The sequence below is a fragment of the Falco cherrug genome, chromosome 1, assembly GCF_023634085.1.
Source record: "Falco cherrug isolate bFalChe1 chromosome 1, bFalChe1.pri, whole genome shotgun sequence".
Taxonomy (NCBI): domain Eukaryota; kingdom Metazoa; phylum Chordata; class Aves; order Falconiformes; family Falconidae; genus Falco; species Falco cherrug.
Window position 1 is genome coordinate 113132838 of NC_073697.1, and position 17417 is coordinate 113150254.

The following is a 17417-nucleotide window of genomic DNA, read 5'->3' on the forward strand; positions in this document are numbered from 1 at the left end:
GCTAATGCTGTTCCAACAAACTTGGAGTTTTATCTTTTCATGTTTCTGTCACACTAATAAGGCTGGGATGAATACTAATGATAGGTAATTTCTAGTACCACAGTATATCACAAACACAAATTTGTACATCAACAAAATGAGAACTGAGATAGTTGCGAATACTGTAGTTTGCTGCCTAGTGTCTGCTTGTTCTTGGTCCTGTTTTGTGCTCTCTGACATTGCTTCTGTATCGAAAAGTGTTTTCCATTTCAGCAGTAAAAGAAGTAATGCTGTGTCTGTCTTCTGCTCTCTTGGCTTAGATAAGGGACCTTCCTCCAGTGAGAGGAGTTACTCCTTCCAGCAGGAGAGTTACTGCATATGCAACTAGATGGGAGATGCAGGAATTCTTAGAAGGGATGCTGGTGAAGTGGGAAGAGGAAGACAGCTATTTCTTAGGGACTGGTTCCCACACTTGAGATCTGCTTCAGAGGCAGTAGTGTTATAGGTGAAGATGGATCATAAGAAAGATCAGACACCTACAAGAAGCCTGATATCATTACTTTTGGTACCAATGTCATGCAAGATTCAGCTGTTCCCTGTAATAGGAAAAGATGTATGTATGGTGATTTTGGTGCCGTGTTCCACCCCTCCCCTTGTCAGGTGAAGCCATTTTTGATCAACAAGCTTTGAAAATGGCTAGAGAACTAGCAGAGTATTCTCATGATTTGAAGAGTGGAAGTTTTGTCTGAATTTCTTTGGATTTCTTTGTGGTTCTGACCTTCTCCTATTTTAAAGCTTTTACATAGGTGTTCCTTCAAGTTCCCTTCCAAATATTTTTTTATACATAATGTAATCAATTTACAGTCATTTTTGTTAACATCACATTTCCAATATAACATCAGTTTAATAATTGAGTTATTTAAATTTGGATATAGTTCTGTGACCTCCTTTGGAGTTGTAAGTCTAGTACTTAATTCTTCAAGACAGAGAAGTATGGGGGGAAGAACTGAAAAGAACAAAGTTCAAATCCATTGCATTACTGCTGATCAGCTGTAAGAAACTGTGTACTCTTCTCTTGGTGGCTAAGAGAAAGAAGCTTAAGTACAGTGTTCTAGAATTGTTATCACAAAATGTGTACGTATTGTTTGACCTAGCAAAAATGATGTTGAGAAATATTTTGCTGAAATCATCCAGATAAACTGCAATGTGCATTACGCATTTCTCTGAACAAGTTTTAGAGTAGCAGCTTGTAATACTTTAGCCCACTGTAACACTGACCCTCCTCCTCCTTCTGTCCAGTTCTTCTACACCCCCCACTCCCCACCCCCCCGTCCTCCAAGTCACCTGTGGCTGACCAAAAAGTCATTCAGGTTTCCAGTGAAGTTCAGTGAAAACCCAGTGGGGGTTAATAGGAATTTTAAACTAATTTTGTGAAATAATTCCCTGCTGTCATATCCCTATCACAACATACTAATGAACAGCATAACGCATTCTACATCCAGAACTTTTGCGTATGTTTTACAGGTTTCTTTTCTACTGCAGCCTGCTTTTTTCCAGGTGGTTCATTTATTGGTAGTTCAATTTACCTGCATTTTCATATAGAAATGAACAGGTAGGCTAGAAGAAGGCTGTTTTCACTTGTTTGCTGCCGAAGTCTAGATGTAGACTACAAACTTGAGCTGTGACCTGGAAGAAGCCTAAAGGCACTAAAATGATACATAGTGACTATGTGCTTGAGAGATTTCTCCTGAGAGTTGATTGTATTGGGCAATTCTATCAGAATTGCAAAACGGAAGTGATGGAGGGAGTATAAATGTCAGGATTGAATTAGTTTGAAGACTTCTTTTTCTCAAAAAATATTTTCCTGGTAAATTTGGTCCAAATGTATCGAAAAGTCACATAGTGTTGGTGCCTGGGAAAGGTAACAAGACCAGAAATGTCTTTTGTTGTTTTGTAGTCCTAAAGGTAGGTGGTGACTGCTAGTGATCTGTTAAGTAGTGATTATAATTTGAAATAATATGGAAAAGTAGATGAGCATATTGTTTATTTCAAAATGCACATCTCTAATTGGGACAGAAATATGCTTATTTAGGGAAGATGCAGTGTAGAGTTGTTAACTTGCTCCTGTTCCATAGCATCTTGATGATGGCATTACTTAGCCTTTTTTTTTTTTTTTTCAGATGTAATTACAACCTGTTTTCCAAGCCTTTGGAACATAGGCACTATATCTGATCTGCTATAGATTATGTTCTAGTTCCCCATGGATTTATTGTTGAATTATTTTCAGAAGTAAACTACAGTATCAGGTTTTAGCAGAGTCAATTCAATTAACCAGTGAAAGTAGGTGAAATGGATAAGAAAAGAGGCATAGGACTTTTCAGTTTTTTGTGTTAAAAAAATACTTGTGTTGATAAACCTCTGACTGAAATGGAAAATATTTTTGGTAACTTACTGCAAAATGTGAATAGGCACTGCACAACATGCTATATTATGTGTAATATTATGTGGATATACTTGGCAAAACATTTGTGTTTAAGACCTACAGGCACTTTAAGACTTTGCTTAATTGCAGAATAACAGGCTTACTAAATGTGAATTAAAAATAAGGCTCAGAGTTGTAATTCAGATCAGATTAGTTTTTGTTTTGATTTTTCCAAAGTAAGATAGTTGTTGGAGCTCACTTTTTTCATAATCCTTCAGCTAGCTTTACTGATGTAGGCTGAAAAGTGGAAAAAAGATTAGCCCAGCTCATAAATGAGTAGCTTGCTTGTATTCTTAAAGTCGTCCCTGCCAGCTTAGCAGGTGATGAATTCTGACATTTGCTATGATAAGGTGTGTTTACCGCACTGTAGGAAGAACTGCATGGCTGTTCTCTTGTGACTGTACTGTGTGTGTACTCTTCTGCTCTAACGGGGGGTGAGATGAAGGGGAGAACAAGGAACTGGATGTTTTATTGTTAGCGTTTTTCTGTCCCGTCAACAGATGGAGACTGATTTCTAAGAAACCTTTTCAGGTCATAGCGGTTATGCCGAAGAAATATGGATATTGCTTGACTTTTAATTAGATTCATACTTAAATGGCAGCTTCCATGGAATCTGTTTCTAGAGTACATTTGTAGGAAGAGTTGTCCTATTCTGTGGCTTGTGTTAGAAAAAGCAGCTTTTTGCTTACTGGGTTTAAAACAAAATTAGACCATTAAAAATAAGATTAAAAGGAAATGTTAGTGTGTGCTTGCTTATATACTTGCTAGGATTTAGCTGTATAATCTAGAGGTATAAGAGATCAATTCATTTAATCTAGTTCTCCGATAAAGGCTTGTAGCTCTAATTGCCTGCAATGTTCACAAATAACCACTCTAAGTCCTCTTGTTAATATGTTATGAAAGATGATACACTGTTGAAAAACTTTGTAAGCATAGATGTGCCAGCTGTGTAGCAAGAGACAATGCAACAAGAGTTTCTACTCCAGTAATGCATAAATGCATTGTCTCAACTTTAAAGAACTGTAGAATTTAATTCTGTCAATTCAGTTAGGCTTTTTTGTGGCTCTGGTCTCTGCTACTGCTTCATAAGTGACTTGCCTTTCACTGGGGTTGAAAAATTACCTAAGAGAGGAAGCTAACTAAAGTAGGATACATTTGGATACATTAATGAACTCAGCAGAAAACATAAGGAGTTTTCTTTCAGTTAAAACATCTTTTAAGAAGTAGAATCTGTTAGAGAAACTGCTTGGAAGTTGGCAGCTGTTTTGAGTTTTACACAGGTTGTTGGAATTTTAAATGATTGCAAATTAAGATCTAAATTTGAAGCTAGATGTGAGTGATCTCAAACTCTGTAGTTGATTTCATAATGCGAACCCAATTGTGTGTTCCTTGTGTTCATAATGGTTTATATGCCTTCTTAACACCCAAGTACTTAGTATTAGGTGTGCCTAACCTGATAATCTGAGAATGCGATCTCAGATTTTGTCTCCTTCAAAGGAACAGTCTTGTAGAATATGATTAAATACATGGATTTTCTCATAATAATACTTTAAAAAAAAATGGTCATGGAGTTAGTTTATTAAGGTATTAGAATTCTGAAAGAAAAGGTGAAAACTTAGTGTTTTTAAAGCACAGCTTTGATAACCTTTCAGAGTTTGTTTTATGCTATGTAGCTCTGCTAATTTTGCATGTAAGGAGCTAGTTACATGTGTAGTGTACATAGCTTGTTTTTGTGGGGAAGACTGTTTATGGAGCTTCAGCGATGGTCATTAAAACAGCAGAAATTTAATTAATTTCTTTTTAAGTTCCTGGAAGAGCTATGAATCTGTATTCCAAGATCTGCAATAACAGATTTGTCAGCTGTGGTTGTTAGGTTGCTAGACAGCAGCAGCAGGGTGAAGTTGGGGTGGTACTGATGTGTTTAACTGTTTGCTGCTGCCACAAATGTTGTGAACGAAGGGGTGACTTAGGGGTTTAGCTTATAGAAATTCAAAAGTTAAGACAGAAAACGTGAACTACAGGAGGGATGAATATGCTTGTGGGAATTACGGGAGATGGGAAAGTGCTTAAGAATATGTTGAAGCAGATTGGTGGTGTGTTGTGTGGGTTGTTTTTTTTTGGGAGGGGTGGGGGTTGTGTGGGGGGTTTTTTTTTGGTTTTTTGGGGGTTTTTTTTTTTTTTTTTATTAGCCCGTAAGCAAATGTTTCTGTAGGCTTGAGGACTTGATTTACCAGGATCATAAAGATTTTGAGCCTGGAGTTCCGGTGGGTGAGACTGTCTTTCCTTGTGGTATTGATGAGGATTTTCTTGATGACGGGAGCCCTGGCTTAAGTAATCATAGTAACTTAGGCTGTCAAAGAGTCTGTGAAATTGAAATTCTGAAACTTCTAAAGGCCTTATAATGTAATGCGTCTTTCTCTACATTACTCTTTGCAGTTTTATTAAGGTGACTTCAAAAATCAGGTTAGAACCTACAAATGTCTGCAAGAAATACTTCATGATGAACTTAGAATAGCTTTCTGCTGTCTGTATGTCCCTACTTGATGTTGTGTAGATTTTCTTAAACCTTATTGCTATGGTAGCAGAGCACTGCCACTCAACAAGGCATTGATACAGATGGTTTTGCTGTGTAGCACACTCACACCGAGAGTGCTGATCCTAACGCATGCGTGTTAGATTGCGTCTTGCTTATACTATGGAGGCATGCTTGACTGAGTCTAGCAAAGCGAGCAGACGTCCAGAATTAAAGATGAGTTTGACAAAGATTTTCCATCTATGTGTTTTGTTGACTGGTGTATATGTTGTTTCTAATAAAATATGTAATTGTTAACTTGCTTAACTGCAGTTTACATGGATCATAACTCAATTGGGAGTGATTTTTACTGTAAGGGCAGAAGTGGGTATCGTTAGTCAGTTGAGCTATTTCAGTTATTTGTTTATGGTGTTGATCCCTAAGCAGTATTTTTGATGGGAGCAAAGGAAAGACAATGGAAATCTCAAACTGATTGCACTGATAAAATACTGCAGAAGATAAGGTTGGTTGTGATGGCAGAGTTTGGTATCTCAGGATACACTTATGAAAAACCTTGGATTTGGAAGGGCTTGGTAAGAACTTAACGTGAAACACCTTGTTGATGGCAACGTAAGTGGAGAAGTTAATGAGCTTGGTTGTTGCCTGCTGGCAGCTGGAAAGTACCAAGTGCAGTTCCTTCCCATGGTGTGATTCCCATAAGGCCGTTTAAAGGACAAAAGCCCTCATTCTTTCTGGGATGCTGAATCCCTGACTGAACTAATACCTTGCATGGACCAGTCTTACTGAAGGTGTGATTTCTATCATGAGTTAATAACTAGTAGCTAATGGTTTCTTTGACCTCTGTATTTAGGGCTTCAATTTTGTTACAGTACAATATATGTGTTACTTTGAAAGAGTTGAAGGTTCCCTGCAACATACAGATAAAACCTTTCGATTAATGTTGTAGCAATGAGTTATTACAATTGCTAAACAAAGTCTTAGCAATAGTGAAACAGGAAAAATAAGAAAACTTTCACCCTGCTCTAAAATATGTAGATGAGCTATGGTATCTGTGGAGTAATTAACAGCAGTAATCAGTAAGTCAAGGATTAAGTCCAGAAACACTATTTTAGTAGTTAAAATTAAGAAAGTGGGATGGTTTTGATTTTAAAAACTTAGATCTTCAACTCTGTGTAAAAACTTCTGTTTAGGCTCGTTACAGGTTTGCAAAGTAGATGATCAGCTTGAAATGGATAAAAGCTTAAGTGTCAAATTCAGGGTACGCTGTCTTTGCCAGACATATTCAAATCAAGTTTTAGTACTGTTAAGTGTCCAGTGTACTCTGGATAAGCAAAACCATAATGAACTCTGCAGGAATTTACAGGCCAAATTTGATTATTTTTTTTATGTTTAGGGAATGGGCAGTTTCAGGAGTTTTATTTCAGTAATTTAATTCATAAACTTGCTTGATGATAGTTTAGGTAAAGGAACAGGTATTTTTAGCAGGTTGAGACTAAAATGCTGAAGGGTTAATTTGATTCCATAATCTGTATCTTAATAGTATTTGGAGAATACTTATGGAAAATAATATTTAAATGTCTCCTGAGGCAGCTATGAACACCATCATAGAAATATCTATGAGGCAAGGCTTGTCATTTATTGGCATGACGTCTCATGAACTGAGGGGAATTCTAACTATCTCTTGCCTGAATTTTTTTTCCCTCCTACCTCATTGCTTCAGCTGTGTCTGTTTAGCTATTGTGCTTTTATACCTACTATATAGCTGTCTCAAAGAGCCAACAAATATAGCTGAACCTGTTTCATTTTGCCATTTGTGCGTCTTATGAATGGTTAGTGAGGTCTCAAGTTTTGCAAAGTTTTCCAGTAACCTAGGGAACACTTGAACCACACTGATACACATCGGTGTAAGGACCTAGTGTTTAAAGTCAGGAAGAACCGTCCATTGAATTGTTACGATGTCTGAATCGCCCTCAGGAAGAGGGTGGTTCCTGTATCAGATCTGTGATGTCCACTTCAGGTGTGAAGTTACTCAGCTGGGTGCCTTAACAGCAACTAGTTGCAAAAGGTATGTATTTAGTCACCGTCAGGGTGGGACCATCTTTAAGTGCACGTCAGGCAGAATCTCTGAGCCTCAAAGCAATTGCAATAGGAGTAAATGTGTCTTCAGCACAGTGTGGGCAGGTCTTGTGGTGCGTGCAGCTGGCTCCAGCAAAAGGCTGTATGTGGTGAAGCTAAGGAATCTCGGAATCCCAGTGGAGGACGATGGGAGGTGATTTTTAAACATGAGGAGTCAGAGGGTCTTCCACTTTTTTTTTTCCTAATGAAAAAGTCAGAAGAGCCTGTACAGTGCTCTGTTCCCACCTTCTTTACAAGGCAGGATTCTTCTGCTTTTCAAGTTTTTCTGCCCAATTTGTTGTTCTTTATAAAACATACAGAACAACTGATAAGCTTGTGTAGGGAAAAAAAATCTTGGTTGTCTTTTTTTAATTTTCTTAATAAAAAAAAGATTAGTATGCTACTCTTCAGTACTACAGCACTTAAGGAGTGAATTAGATCTTTTATCCTTATTGTTCAGACATTTCTACCAGTCCGAAGTATAAAAGCTTATCTTTAGCCAAGTGGAAAGGTTAGCAGTTGAGATGAGATGAAATTGTCTGTTGAGGATATGCAGCTGTTAATGGAGCTGAGGAGGATGTTACATACCATTTTTGAATGGTTTGTGTTGTTTCATAAAGAAATAGCCTACCTAAACTGCAGTGGGTCATGTTGTATGTTTCTTCTCCCACCAGATACCTGTGTGTTGTAGAACACTGAGCAGATACTGTGCTGCCAGAGGGAGTAAGAGGCAAACATTTGATTTGTCGTACCTGTTTCAGTGTTGTGTGTGTAGCCAGGTCTAGGTTCCAATTTTAAAATGCTTATAAAGACAACTGATCTTGCTGGAAACACTTGTGGCCCACTTCTTTTGAGAGATTGTGCATATACAAAGGTTTGCCACTCAGTGCTTTTATATATGCAAGCTATTGATATGGAATCAAATAGGTCTTAAGTTAGAAACTAAAACTTTTTGCCGTGTAAGTGGGGCTATTAGTAAAAGGCACATCCTGTTCTACATTGAATTAGTAGCTAGCTGTTACTCCATGGATGGCTCTGTTTAAGTTCAGTCTTTTTTTTCCCCTGTACTTAATACAGAGCAAATTAAAATTTTGATACAAAGACGTCTTTTCTTTCAAAAAAGATCTAGCTCTGTCTTGATGCCACCTTGTTCACAGTAAGCTGCTGATACTAAAAATGACCGATTTCAGGCAAGATGTAATGAACAGGTGGTGTTTCTTTGTGTGTTTTTTTTCCCAAGGGTTCTCTTTGAACGCTCGCTTCCTCTCATTACTGAGGTTGTTTGTGGTGTGTGTGTGTGTAACGCAGTGGTGGCTATAAACCTTGATAGGCAATGAAGGGAGGACTGGTTAATCTTGCTCCACTGAGTTTTGTATGTCACAAAACCTTCTCTAGCCCAAGGAAAAGGCAATGCACATGGACAATATATATCCATTCTCAGTTGTTTCTAAAAGTGGCACAGGTGTATAATTAAAGTTGGGTGCTTTTGGGCTTTTTGTTTCAGGACGTTTTTGCTTGGGTGTTTTTTTTTTGTTTGTTTGTGGATTTGGTTTTTTTTCCCTTGTTTATTTTCATTTTCTTTGGTTTGTTTTGCCTTTTATTAAAGGGTGTATATGAAGGAGTCTGCCCTAAAAATACTTCACCTTATATTCAGGTGCTTTCCTACTTAAAAAGTCAGGAATACTGAGAAGGATGCTTGGAACACACACTTTTCAGAGGAGCAAGATACTGTAGGTTGGTAACTTATTGTGGACCAGCTGTAGTCTGCTAATAGCAGAAGTAGCTGCTTTGCCCTGTAGCTGTAGGGGTTTATCTAGTACTAAGATCTATTTCTGAAAAACAATTCAGAGTTAGAGCAATGGAGCAGGCCAGGTGTTGCTTCATGTTGCTCCACAGGTGTCCCAGTTAGGGACACAGGTGGAGAAGTTTGGGGTTACTTTACATTTGAGTGGGGGAAAATGCCTTTCTAACTAGATGACATGTCAAGGATTGCTTTATGAACACAGTTGCTGTTATTTTTAGGCAAGTACTACAGTTACATCTCCTAGACGCAGTGACAATTTTGACAAAATTGACAGAATATTGGAGTATGATTTTTACTGCAGTTATTGCACTGATGCTGGATTTACAAGGCATTCACTGCTTGGTAATAGTCCGACCTTCTGGTTTTAATACTATGATTTTTACCATGGTAGTACTACCAGCAGATTTTGGAAGTCTGTATCTTTGTGTTCTGCTATTCAGTGCTTCAAACAGTGTTTCTGTGTATAAAGTACCTTATTTTGTTCTCTTCCACGTTATTGCTACTGAAAGTGTTGCTATGTTCCTACTGAAGTGCAAAGATTCAGCCATTATAAGCCTCTATTTTTGAATACTTAAATTTATAGCAGCATTGCCCTCTAGAGGGCACTTCTTCTGATTATTTCGATAGATATTATTTTTTTTTATTAATGAAACATCCATTCATTTGTTTGTGATACTCCTACTGTGGAGTGAACAAGATTCATCTGTTGTAAACCAGTTGTCTCTTTACCTGTCAGGAAGTGAGGTATGGGACAAGTGAAATGTTTGTTTCTGTTCTCTGAAAGGATGCAACCTGTGCTATCAGTTTTCAACTGAATTGTTTCCAAAATAGCTATTAGGGAAGAGGTCAGACTAATGAAATAATGTCCTGCCTGTTTAGAGTGCTCCTGTCTTAAACGGCTTGCAGTGCAGTATTATGGTGTACAGCATTTGACGTGGAAAATCCACCAGCAGAGTGAAATTGCAACTTAAGCTTATTTTGAAGCAGACAGCAGAGCCTAGATAGGTTTAGAAACAAGTTCCTGATCCCCTGTGATGGGTAAGTAGACATTAATGATACAAGCTTAGTATTTTCTTCAGTTTTTTCTGTAAGAAGGGCTTTTCCTTAAAATGGGCTCCTTACCAAAACAGTTATCCAACTTTTGTAGTGAACCTTGCATACCTGTGTGTCTAGTGGAGAGACAGTAGAGGCGAGGCAGTGGGGACATGCATTTCTTGAAGCAGTTGGTAGAAAGTTTACAGACCCAATTGGTATCTCCTAAGTCTTTGTGTATTGTCATGTTCAGTTTATCTTGTTGCTAAAAGCCAGTTGGTCAAACTTGCTAAACGGCTTGAGTAAATTATGTGTTATATACAGACTCGTCAGGTATGCAAGAAATGCTATCTTCAGCATTTTTCATAATCATGTTGCATACAGAAAGAGTACCTGAAGTGCAGAAATCAAAAGGCGGTGCTGCTAAAATGATTTTGGTGATGTCACCTTGATGAAGATTAAAACTGTCCAGTTGAAGTAGATTGTACATTAAGAATACTGAAGTTCATGTTACTGAGTAAGAAGAGACTACATAGTGTGTGTGTGAAATAAGTAATTTATGAAAGGCACAATTCTGACTTGAATGCTATCTTGAATATGTCATATTTCAGTTATATTCTGAATTAGCTTTCATTGTCAGATGTTTAGTGATAGTCACTGTCTGAACACAGCTGAAGTAATGGGCTTGTGGCAACTCTGCACCATGGTAATTGTGCTACATCTGCTAAGATTGAAGATCTGATTGAAAATTTGCTGTATCCCAAATGTGAACAAGATAAAAGATTAACTGCAGGTAAACTCTATCAATACTTGCCGCCTTTTCAGTCACATGTTGTCTTTTTTAGAAAGTGGTTCTTTGGAACTTTTTCAGATAATGTTACTAGAACAGAAAAGTTACTTGTTCTAATACAATTGTGTAATAGTCTACCCATGAAGTTCACATGCTGAATTATAGTCTTTAAAGGTGCTGTTTGAGTAAATCTGAGAGAACTACCTAATATAATGCCATGAATGAGCTACAGTGACAAGCGGAGTGTGCCTTGGTGCCATTGGTTATGGCCTGAAGTGTGCCACAGCATCTTCTATAGGCCCTTTCTGGCATGTTCTCCGCTTAAACTCTTCCCCAAAGCTTGAAAGATACAGGAGAGCATTAGCTTATCTCAAGTTGAAAATTAACTGAATGAACCTTGCTGGGTTTAGTTTGAAGAGCAAAATCTACAGAAGAGAGAAAAAAAAATCTGGCATAGGTAATAGAGGATTTTTGGGGGAAACTTTGATAGCAGTGAGTGCAAAAGGTAGGCTGTTTACGGAGGGCCTAAGTTCTTTTCATAACAGGAAGACACGATGGAGTTGCCTGCAAGCTAGAACTGGGCTGTGACTGAAGATGTCTCCTTCAGCTCCCTGTTTCTTGAAGGAGTAATGGTGCGGAGAAGGGGAATAAAGAAAGTGTGTAAGTCTCTCCAGGCTACTCAGTCCAGGCTGTAGATGTGCTTTAAGGGCATGATCCAGACTAGCAAAATAAATTTCCCTTTACAGTTTTAGTCAGTTTGTTCTGTCCAGAGTGGTGTTGCAGTCTCAGTACAGAGATCTTCGTGTCAGTCTGGAGGGAGGGAGTGCTTATTTAAAGGAAGTTAATGGTGTCTCTTTCTTTTCCTTCTAGATGGATTGAATCTTCTGTGTTGAATGCCTCCGGATTTCCTATTGGATTTCACTTCTGGAAGAATACTTTTGATTTAAGCCACTCTGTGGCAGACTGAATTGTGGATCGAGGGTTCCTAAGACTTTAGATAGATCTTGAGGAGGCAGCCAGTGCTGAATCACGTTAACCTGACATCGCAGCCACAATGGTGCTGTCACAAAGGCAACGAGACGAACTGTAAGAAATCATTATTTTTAAGCTTGTGTCACATTTTCATTCAACTTAAATACTAAATTCTATTTTCAAATAGTTTTTACAGAGTGGCTCTGCTCACATGCTGATCAAGTACCATGCATTATGGTTTAGATTTCTGTAGTCCTGTTTTTGATACAACCTCTGGCATTTGGTAATAGAATCGTGAAATGGTGAAATATCATTTCAAAGTTATCAATGGCATAAAAATTGGATTCTTAAATTCACTATAATTTATCTATTTTGTTTTGACTTCAGTCACAAAGTTACGAAAGGATTACAGTAAGCAGCAAGCACATTGCAATATAGGCTCCAAACTGATTTGTAAATTCTGCGTCTACCTTGTGTAAATTTTGACACTTTTTTGCTATTTTACTCCCGAGCATAGATAAGGATCTGATCAGAATGTGCTACATTGTGATTACAATCTTTCTTTGATTCCTTAAATTGTATTTAAAATGGAGGGTATATTTAAAGAAGAAAAAAAGAAAAGCAACCAAAACCCCATCAGCTAAAATAATAAAAAACCCCACCCCACAAAAAAATCCATCTTAAATCAATTTAAGATACGGGTTTCTTTCCTGTTTTTAAGACTTAGGAGTAGGCTGTCAAGTTCCATGCGTTAGTTTGCTTTCTCTTCTGTCATAAATCATGAAAGAGCAAGTGGTGGGTAGCCATCAGGATGGCAATGTGTTGCATGATACCCCATTTCATAAACTTAGATACTAAGTTTGGATTTGGGTTTTGGTTTTTATTCCTTTTAAGAGTATGGACCTAGTATCATTTAGCATTTGGTGTCTCTCTTGTCCATGGTAAGCTCTCTCTGTATTATTTAATGCAGCTTCTTCACTTTTCCAGTAATGATTCAACCCCCTTTGTATTAAGTATAGTATGCATTTTACTTTTCTGTTTTGTATACTTAAATACCATTGTTCTACTTCTTAGAGTAGAAGTTACCTTCAAATTTTGATTTTTACAACTCTGCTCATTGTATTTGGAGACACTCTAGGGTTTAAACACATTCAAGATTATGATTCCTTTTTTTTTTAAGCAATTCTCTGAAGTTTTTTTCCGGCAAAACTTCAGAAAGTGCATGCATTAATGAGGAGATGGAAGTAATGAACTGTTATGAATGGAAATGTGAAATGACTGGAGACTTAGGATTTACTTTAGTAGTCTGGTGAGGCAATACTTCATTTTAGTGTATGTTGTTTATGTGGAGAAATTTGAAAATTTTGCTTGAATGCAGAGTTATATTTAGAGTTGAATGTCTGAGGAGAGATTGAATACATGTAAAAGATAGGAAAGAAGAATGTGATACAAGCCATAGGATGAATTTTCATACAGAAAGCAAATTCTTTTCAGAACAAAAAATCATTATTACTTCTTTCTTCAGCTATCAAAGGGTATTCATTTTCTCTTGATTGCCTTGTGTAGGTGACTCTGCTTTTTGTTTTAAAAAAGTGTCTGTGTATCAGTTTACTTTAATACTGTAGTATGTTTATGTCTTCTCCCCCATGCCGTGTTTAAGTGTACACACACATATCCCTTCCCAAGAAAGTGATAATAAGAAAACAAAATCTGGAGGCTTAGAAAGTAAGTGAAAGTAATTTTACCTTTAGGTTGCTTTAGAACATTGAGCTTACTTCTTTTAAGCAGGTTTTCTTGGTTGTGTAACTTGAAAATATTTGTCCATTTCAAATAAATTTTGAAAATGCAGGGTTTCTTAGTTCTGTTCTCTTAAAACAGAAGGTGCTAACTGCTTGTTGAAGTCTGAGAATAATGAAATTTTATGAGTAAGTCCAAAACTAATGCATCTTGTCTTGGGGGAGGTTCAAGACAGGTTAGTTTGGTAATTGTCTTATGTCAAAGCGTGGAATAATTTGAAAAATAATGTAAAATTTGAATCACTGTACATTTTGGTCAGAGGCAGTATCCCTTTCTGTAATCTAACTAGAAGTTATTGTGTCATCTGAAAAACAAAGCTAAGACTTGTTCTCTTGAACTGAGCATTTTATTCAGGTTTAGCTGGAATAAAATTTTTTTAAAGTCTGAACCAATTCTACTCTTGTTCAGAATTGTGGCTGAAGATACTGTTCCTTGTTTTTTTTTTTAGAAATCGAGCAATAGCAGATTACCTTCGTTCTAACGGCTATGAAGAGGCATATTCGGTTTTTAAAAAGGAAGCTGAGTTAGATGTGGTGAGTTCAAACAAGATTCTTCACAGATATTTTAAGTAAAGAGTTGATAATTTTATGGCATTTGCATCCATTCTAAGCATGTGTATCCATTATCTGCCTGTTAGCTCATGCAGTTTTGGAACTGGAGATTGTAAACTCATACAGTTTATTGCCTTGTCATAAAATTAAGAAATAATCATTGGGTGACTTGGCATTTTCTCAGCAAAACTCTTACCTTCATCTTCAACTAATGACTTAAGCAGGTTTTTAATATCTCTTTTTGTGTCTAGCAACCACTCATTTGTACAATGCAGAGTTTTTCCTGTAATGGTCTTTTAATGATCCAAGTCCTAAGAGGGCCTACATAATTCAACATGAAAGGATAAAGAAGGGTGATAAAACATGGTATTAAAAAAAAAAAAAGACATGGCCCTTCACTGGGCTTACTCCAGCCACTCCACATGGGATTAGAGCATTGTGGGGAGAGGCTGAGAGCGCCAGCACTGTTTAACCTGGAGAAGAGAAGGCTTGAGGGAGATCTTACCATTGTTCATAAATATCTAAAAAAACCCGAACCTAAAACCTAAAAGAGGGTACATTTAGATTAGCTTTTAGGAAGAAATTCTTTACCATGAGGGTGGTAAGACACTGGCACAGGCTGTCCAGAGCAGCTGTGGACACCCATCCCTGGATGTGTTCAAGGCCAGGTTGGATGGCGCTTGGAGCAACCTGATCTGGTGGAAGGTGTCCCTGCCCACGGCAGGGGGGTGGAACTACATGATCTTTAAGGTCCCTTCCAACCCAGACCATTCTATGATTCTGTGATCTGATGGGAGTGTGAAGATTACAGAGCTAGACTCTTCTCATTGATGCTAGTGACAGGACAAGAGCCAGTGGGCAGAAACTGAAACACAGGAAATTCAATGTGAACAATATAATTTTTTTTACTGTGGGAGTGATTGAACACTGGAATAGGTTGCCTAGAGAGGCTATGGAGCCTCTGTCCTCAGAGATGTTCAAACCCCCCTGGGCACAGTCCTGGGCAGTCTGCTCCAGCTGACCTTGCTTTGAGGAGGCAGTTTGGACTTAATAATCTCAAGAGGTCCTTTGTTACCTGGACCATTCTGTGCTTAATAAATTAAGCACTATTTTGTGCTTAATTTTAACACATTTAATTTCTGTTTCCTGCTGTTGCGTCCATCCCCTTTTCCCCTCCCTGTAACTCATTTCCTTAACTGTGCTTATTATCACAAAGCATAAACTTTCTGCAGTCCAAAAATAGAAAACTGAAGACTTCAAATCAAACCTGATTTGAAATGGTCTAAGACTGTGCAGCTTTGGAGCTTGATTTCACATGGTAATGTTTAAGAAACAGGAAGACAAAACAGGATTGCTTTTGTCCTCTCATTTATCATACAGATCGAATGGTGGAAGTCTATTTTGTGATTGGAATTGGGTCAGTAGTTAAGGCATTGCCTGGATCTGTTGCGTATCAGTTGGTTAACCGTATAATAAGAGGGCAAGCCTAAATAGTTAATATAAGTTGATCAGCTCTGGTAAGCAACTCTGTTTTGTTAGATTCTACAGATGCTAGTGACTTAGACCACTCATTTCTTGCAACTTAATTCAGTTGATTTGCTTTTGTAACAGATGATTCTTCATATCATTTTTAAACTTGCTATTTATTAGCATAGGAGGTGTCCACTTTATCTGAATTTGTTTCTCTGGATAGAGCTGGACTGAGTAATCCACTTCTGTGTGCTGACTTTTGATAAATCCTTGCCTTTATTATGAATCTTGCATTGTTCTTTTTCCAAAATGCTTGGCTGAAATTTGACTTAATTTCTTCAATCTGCTTTCAGTATCTAATAAATAGGTAGAAATAACAAATTGAAATACCATACTTATAATTGAAAATCCTAATAGCGTTCCCTTATCTTACTTATCTATCAGCCTAATTAAGTTCTCTTCCCAAAGGTTAAAAAGGCAATCTAAATAGGCTAGATGGTCCTGAGGGAAATAGAAAATGCAGTTGCTAGAAGTTCCACATTGCTTTCTAGCAAGAAAATCTGAATTGGATGGCGCTGTACTAAATTTCTGCATTTAACTTTTTTTGGTCATTTAATTCAGTAAGTTGGAAGGATTCAGGTGTAGCTCTCCAAAGAGGAATTTCATTTGTTGTATTGATTATTCCTGCAGATAACTTCAGCTTGTATAAATGCCCCTGAAGCAGTAGGTTAACACCTGGTCTCTGACTGAGGTAGCCAGTCCTCAGAGCTTTTATGGAGTAAGCTATGGCGTTGTTATTTCCCCCATGCCTTAGTTGTTCTCCATGTAATTTAGAATTATTCTAGTATGAGACTGTCATTTTGTACACGGAAAGAAAATGTGCAGCATTTAATTGCTCTTCTGTGCCTCTGATGTTGGTTGTTTTTCTGTGTTGTTTTTCTTCCCCTTTCTTGTGTTAATAGGTGGGAGGGGAAAAAAAACCCATACTAATCCTCTGGCTTTTACAGTAACATCAGTTGTTCATCGTTGTGCCTCAACTATTCCTTAGAGCCCAAAGGAGAAAAATACTTAGTGGAAAAAAATTATTCTTCATTAAAGTTTCATTAGAGTTGCAAAATCAGTGTTGATTTCTCCAGTATCTGAGGCGGTGTTCAGTAGGGCAGGTGTATAGTCTACTTTCTGCTTCAGTTATGAAGTAAAGATGCAGGGAGAGTTGACTTAAAGTTTGGCTTTGGGAAGGTAGCACATTGTGGTAACACTGAAGGTAATGCAATATTGCGGTGGTAATTTGAGGTTAACTACAACCAAGTTTAAAAAAATAAAAAAAGCAGTTAGTTTGGGCTAACTGGTCTTCAAGTGAGATGGAGCATATGTAATCCTACTCTTGACAGCTGGCTGCCATTGTCAAACAGCATGTGCTTCTGTGAGAGAAAAAGTGCACTGTGCTGTTAATGAGTAATAGTGCTAGCACACTTAACTCTGAGGATAGCAGTTCGTTAGTTCTTAATGCTTTAGTTGATGGATTTGAAAAAGGAGGCTATCTTACAGAAACTGGTTACCAGTTCTATACATCTTGGTCCTTACAGTCAGTGAGTGCTGTCTGCTGTTGTTTTTTTGTAAGAGCTGGTTGAGCAGAGGGATGGGGGGAATCTTGTAGCAAAATATGACACAACATTCTTGGATATGCAGAGCACTTAAAAAGCCTTTTAAATAATGAAGATGGAAAACAGCATTGCTAACAGTGTAGTCCTAGTTTTTGGATTTTATTTGCAGAATCTAGCAATAGTAATCTGTAGTGCTGCAGTATTTTTAATTAAAAATCATATTTTAAAATATGTTCTTCTTTTCTGTGTATGTAAATTGTAGCTATTAAAATTTGAAGCATGGTTGTT

The 17417-nt window shown here is 37.5% G+C and overlaps 1 protein-coding gene across 3 annotated transcripts in view; it reads left to right on the top strand.

Annotated features, from left to right (window-relative positions):
* Window positions 1-17417, top strand: part of PAFAH1B1 (platelet activating factor acetylhydrolase 1b regulatory subunit 1) — a 38082-nt gene that overhangs the window by 6258 nt on the left and 14407 nt on the right. For 2 of the 3 annotated variants that reach the window (XM_055721384.1, XM_055721391.1), the window contains exons 2-3: window positions 11606-11821; window positions 13953-14037. In XM_055721384.1, the coding sequence (XP_055577359.1) occupies window positions 11790-11821; window positions 13953-14037 (117 nt within the window). In that variant the 5' untranslated portion in view covers window positions 11606-11789. Of the gene's footprint in view, window positions 1-10606; window positions 10739-11605; window positions 11822-13952; window positions 14038-17417 lie in introns of those variants that run through there. The other variant, XM_005439690.4, reaches the window with a different exon arrangement.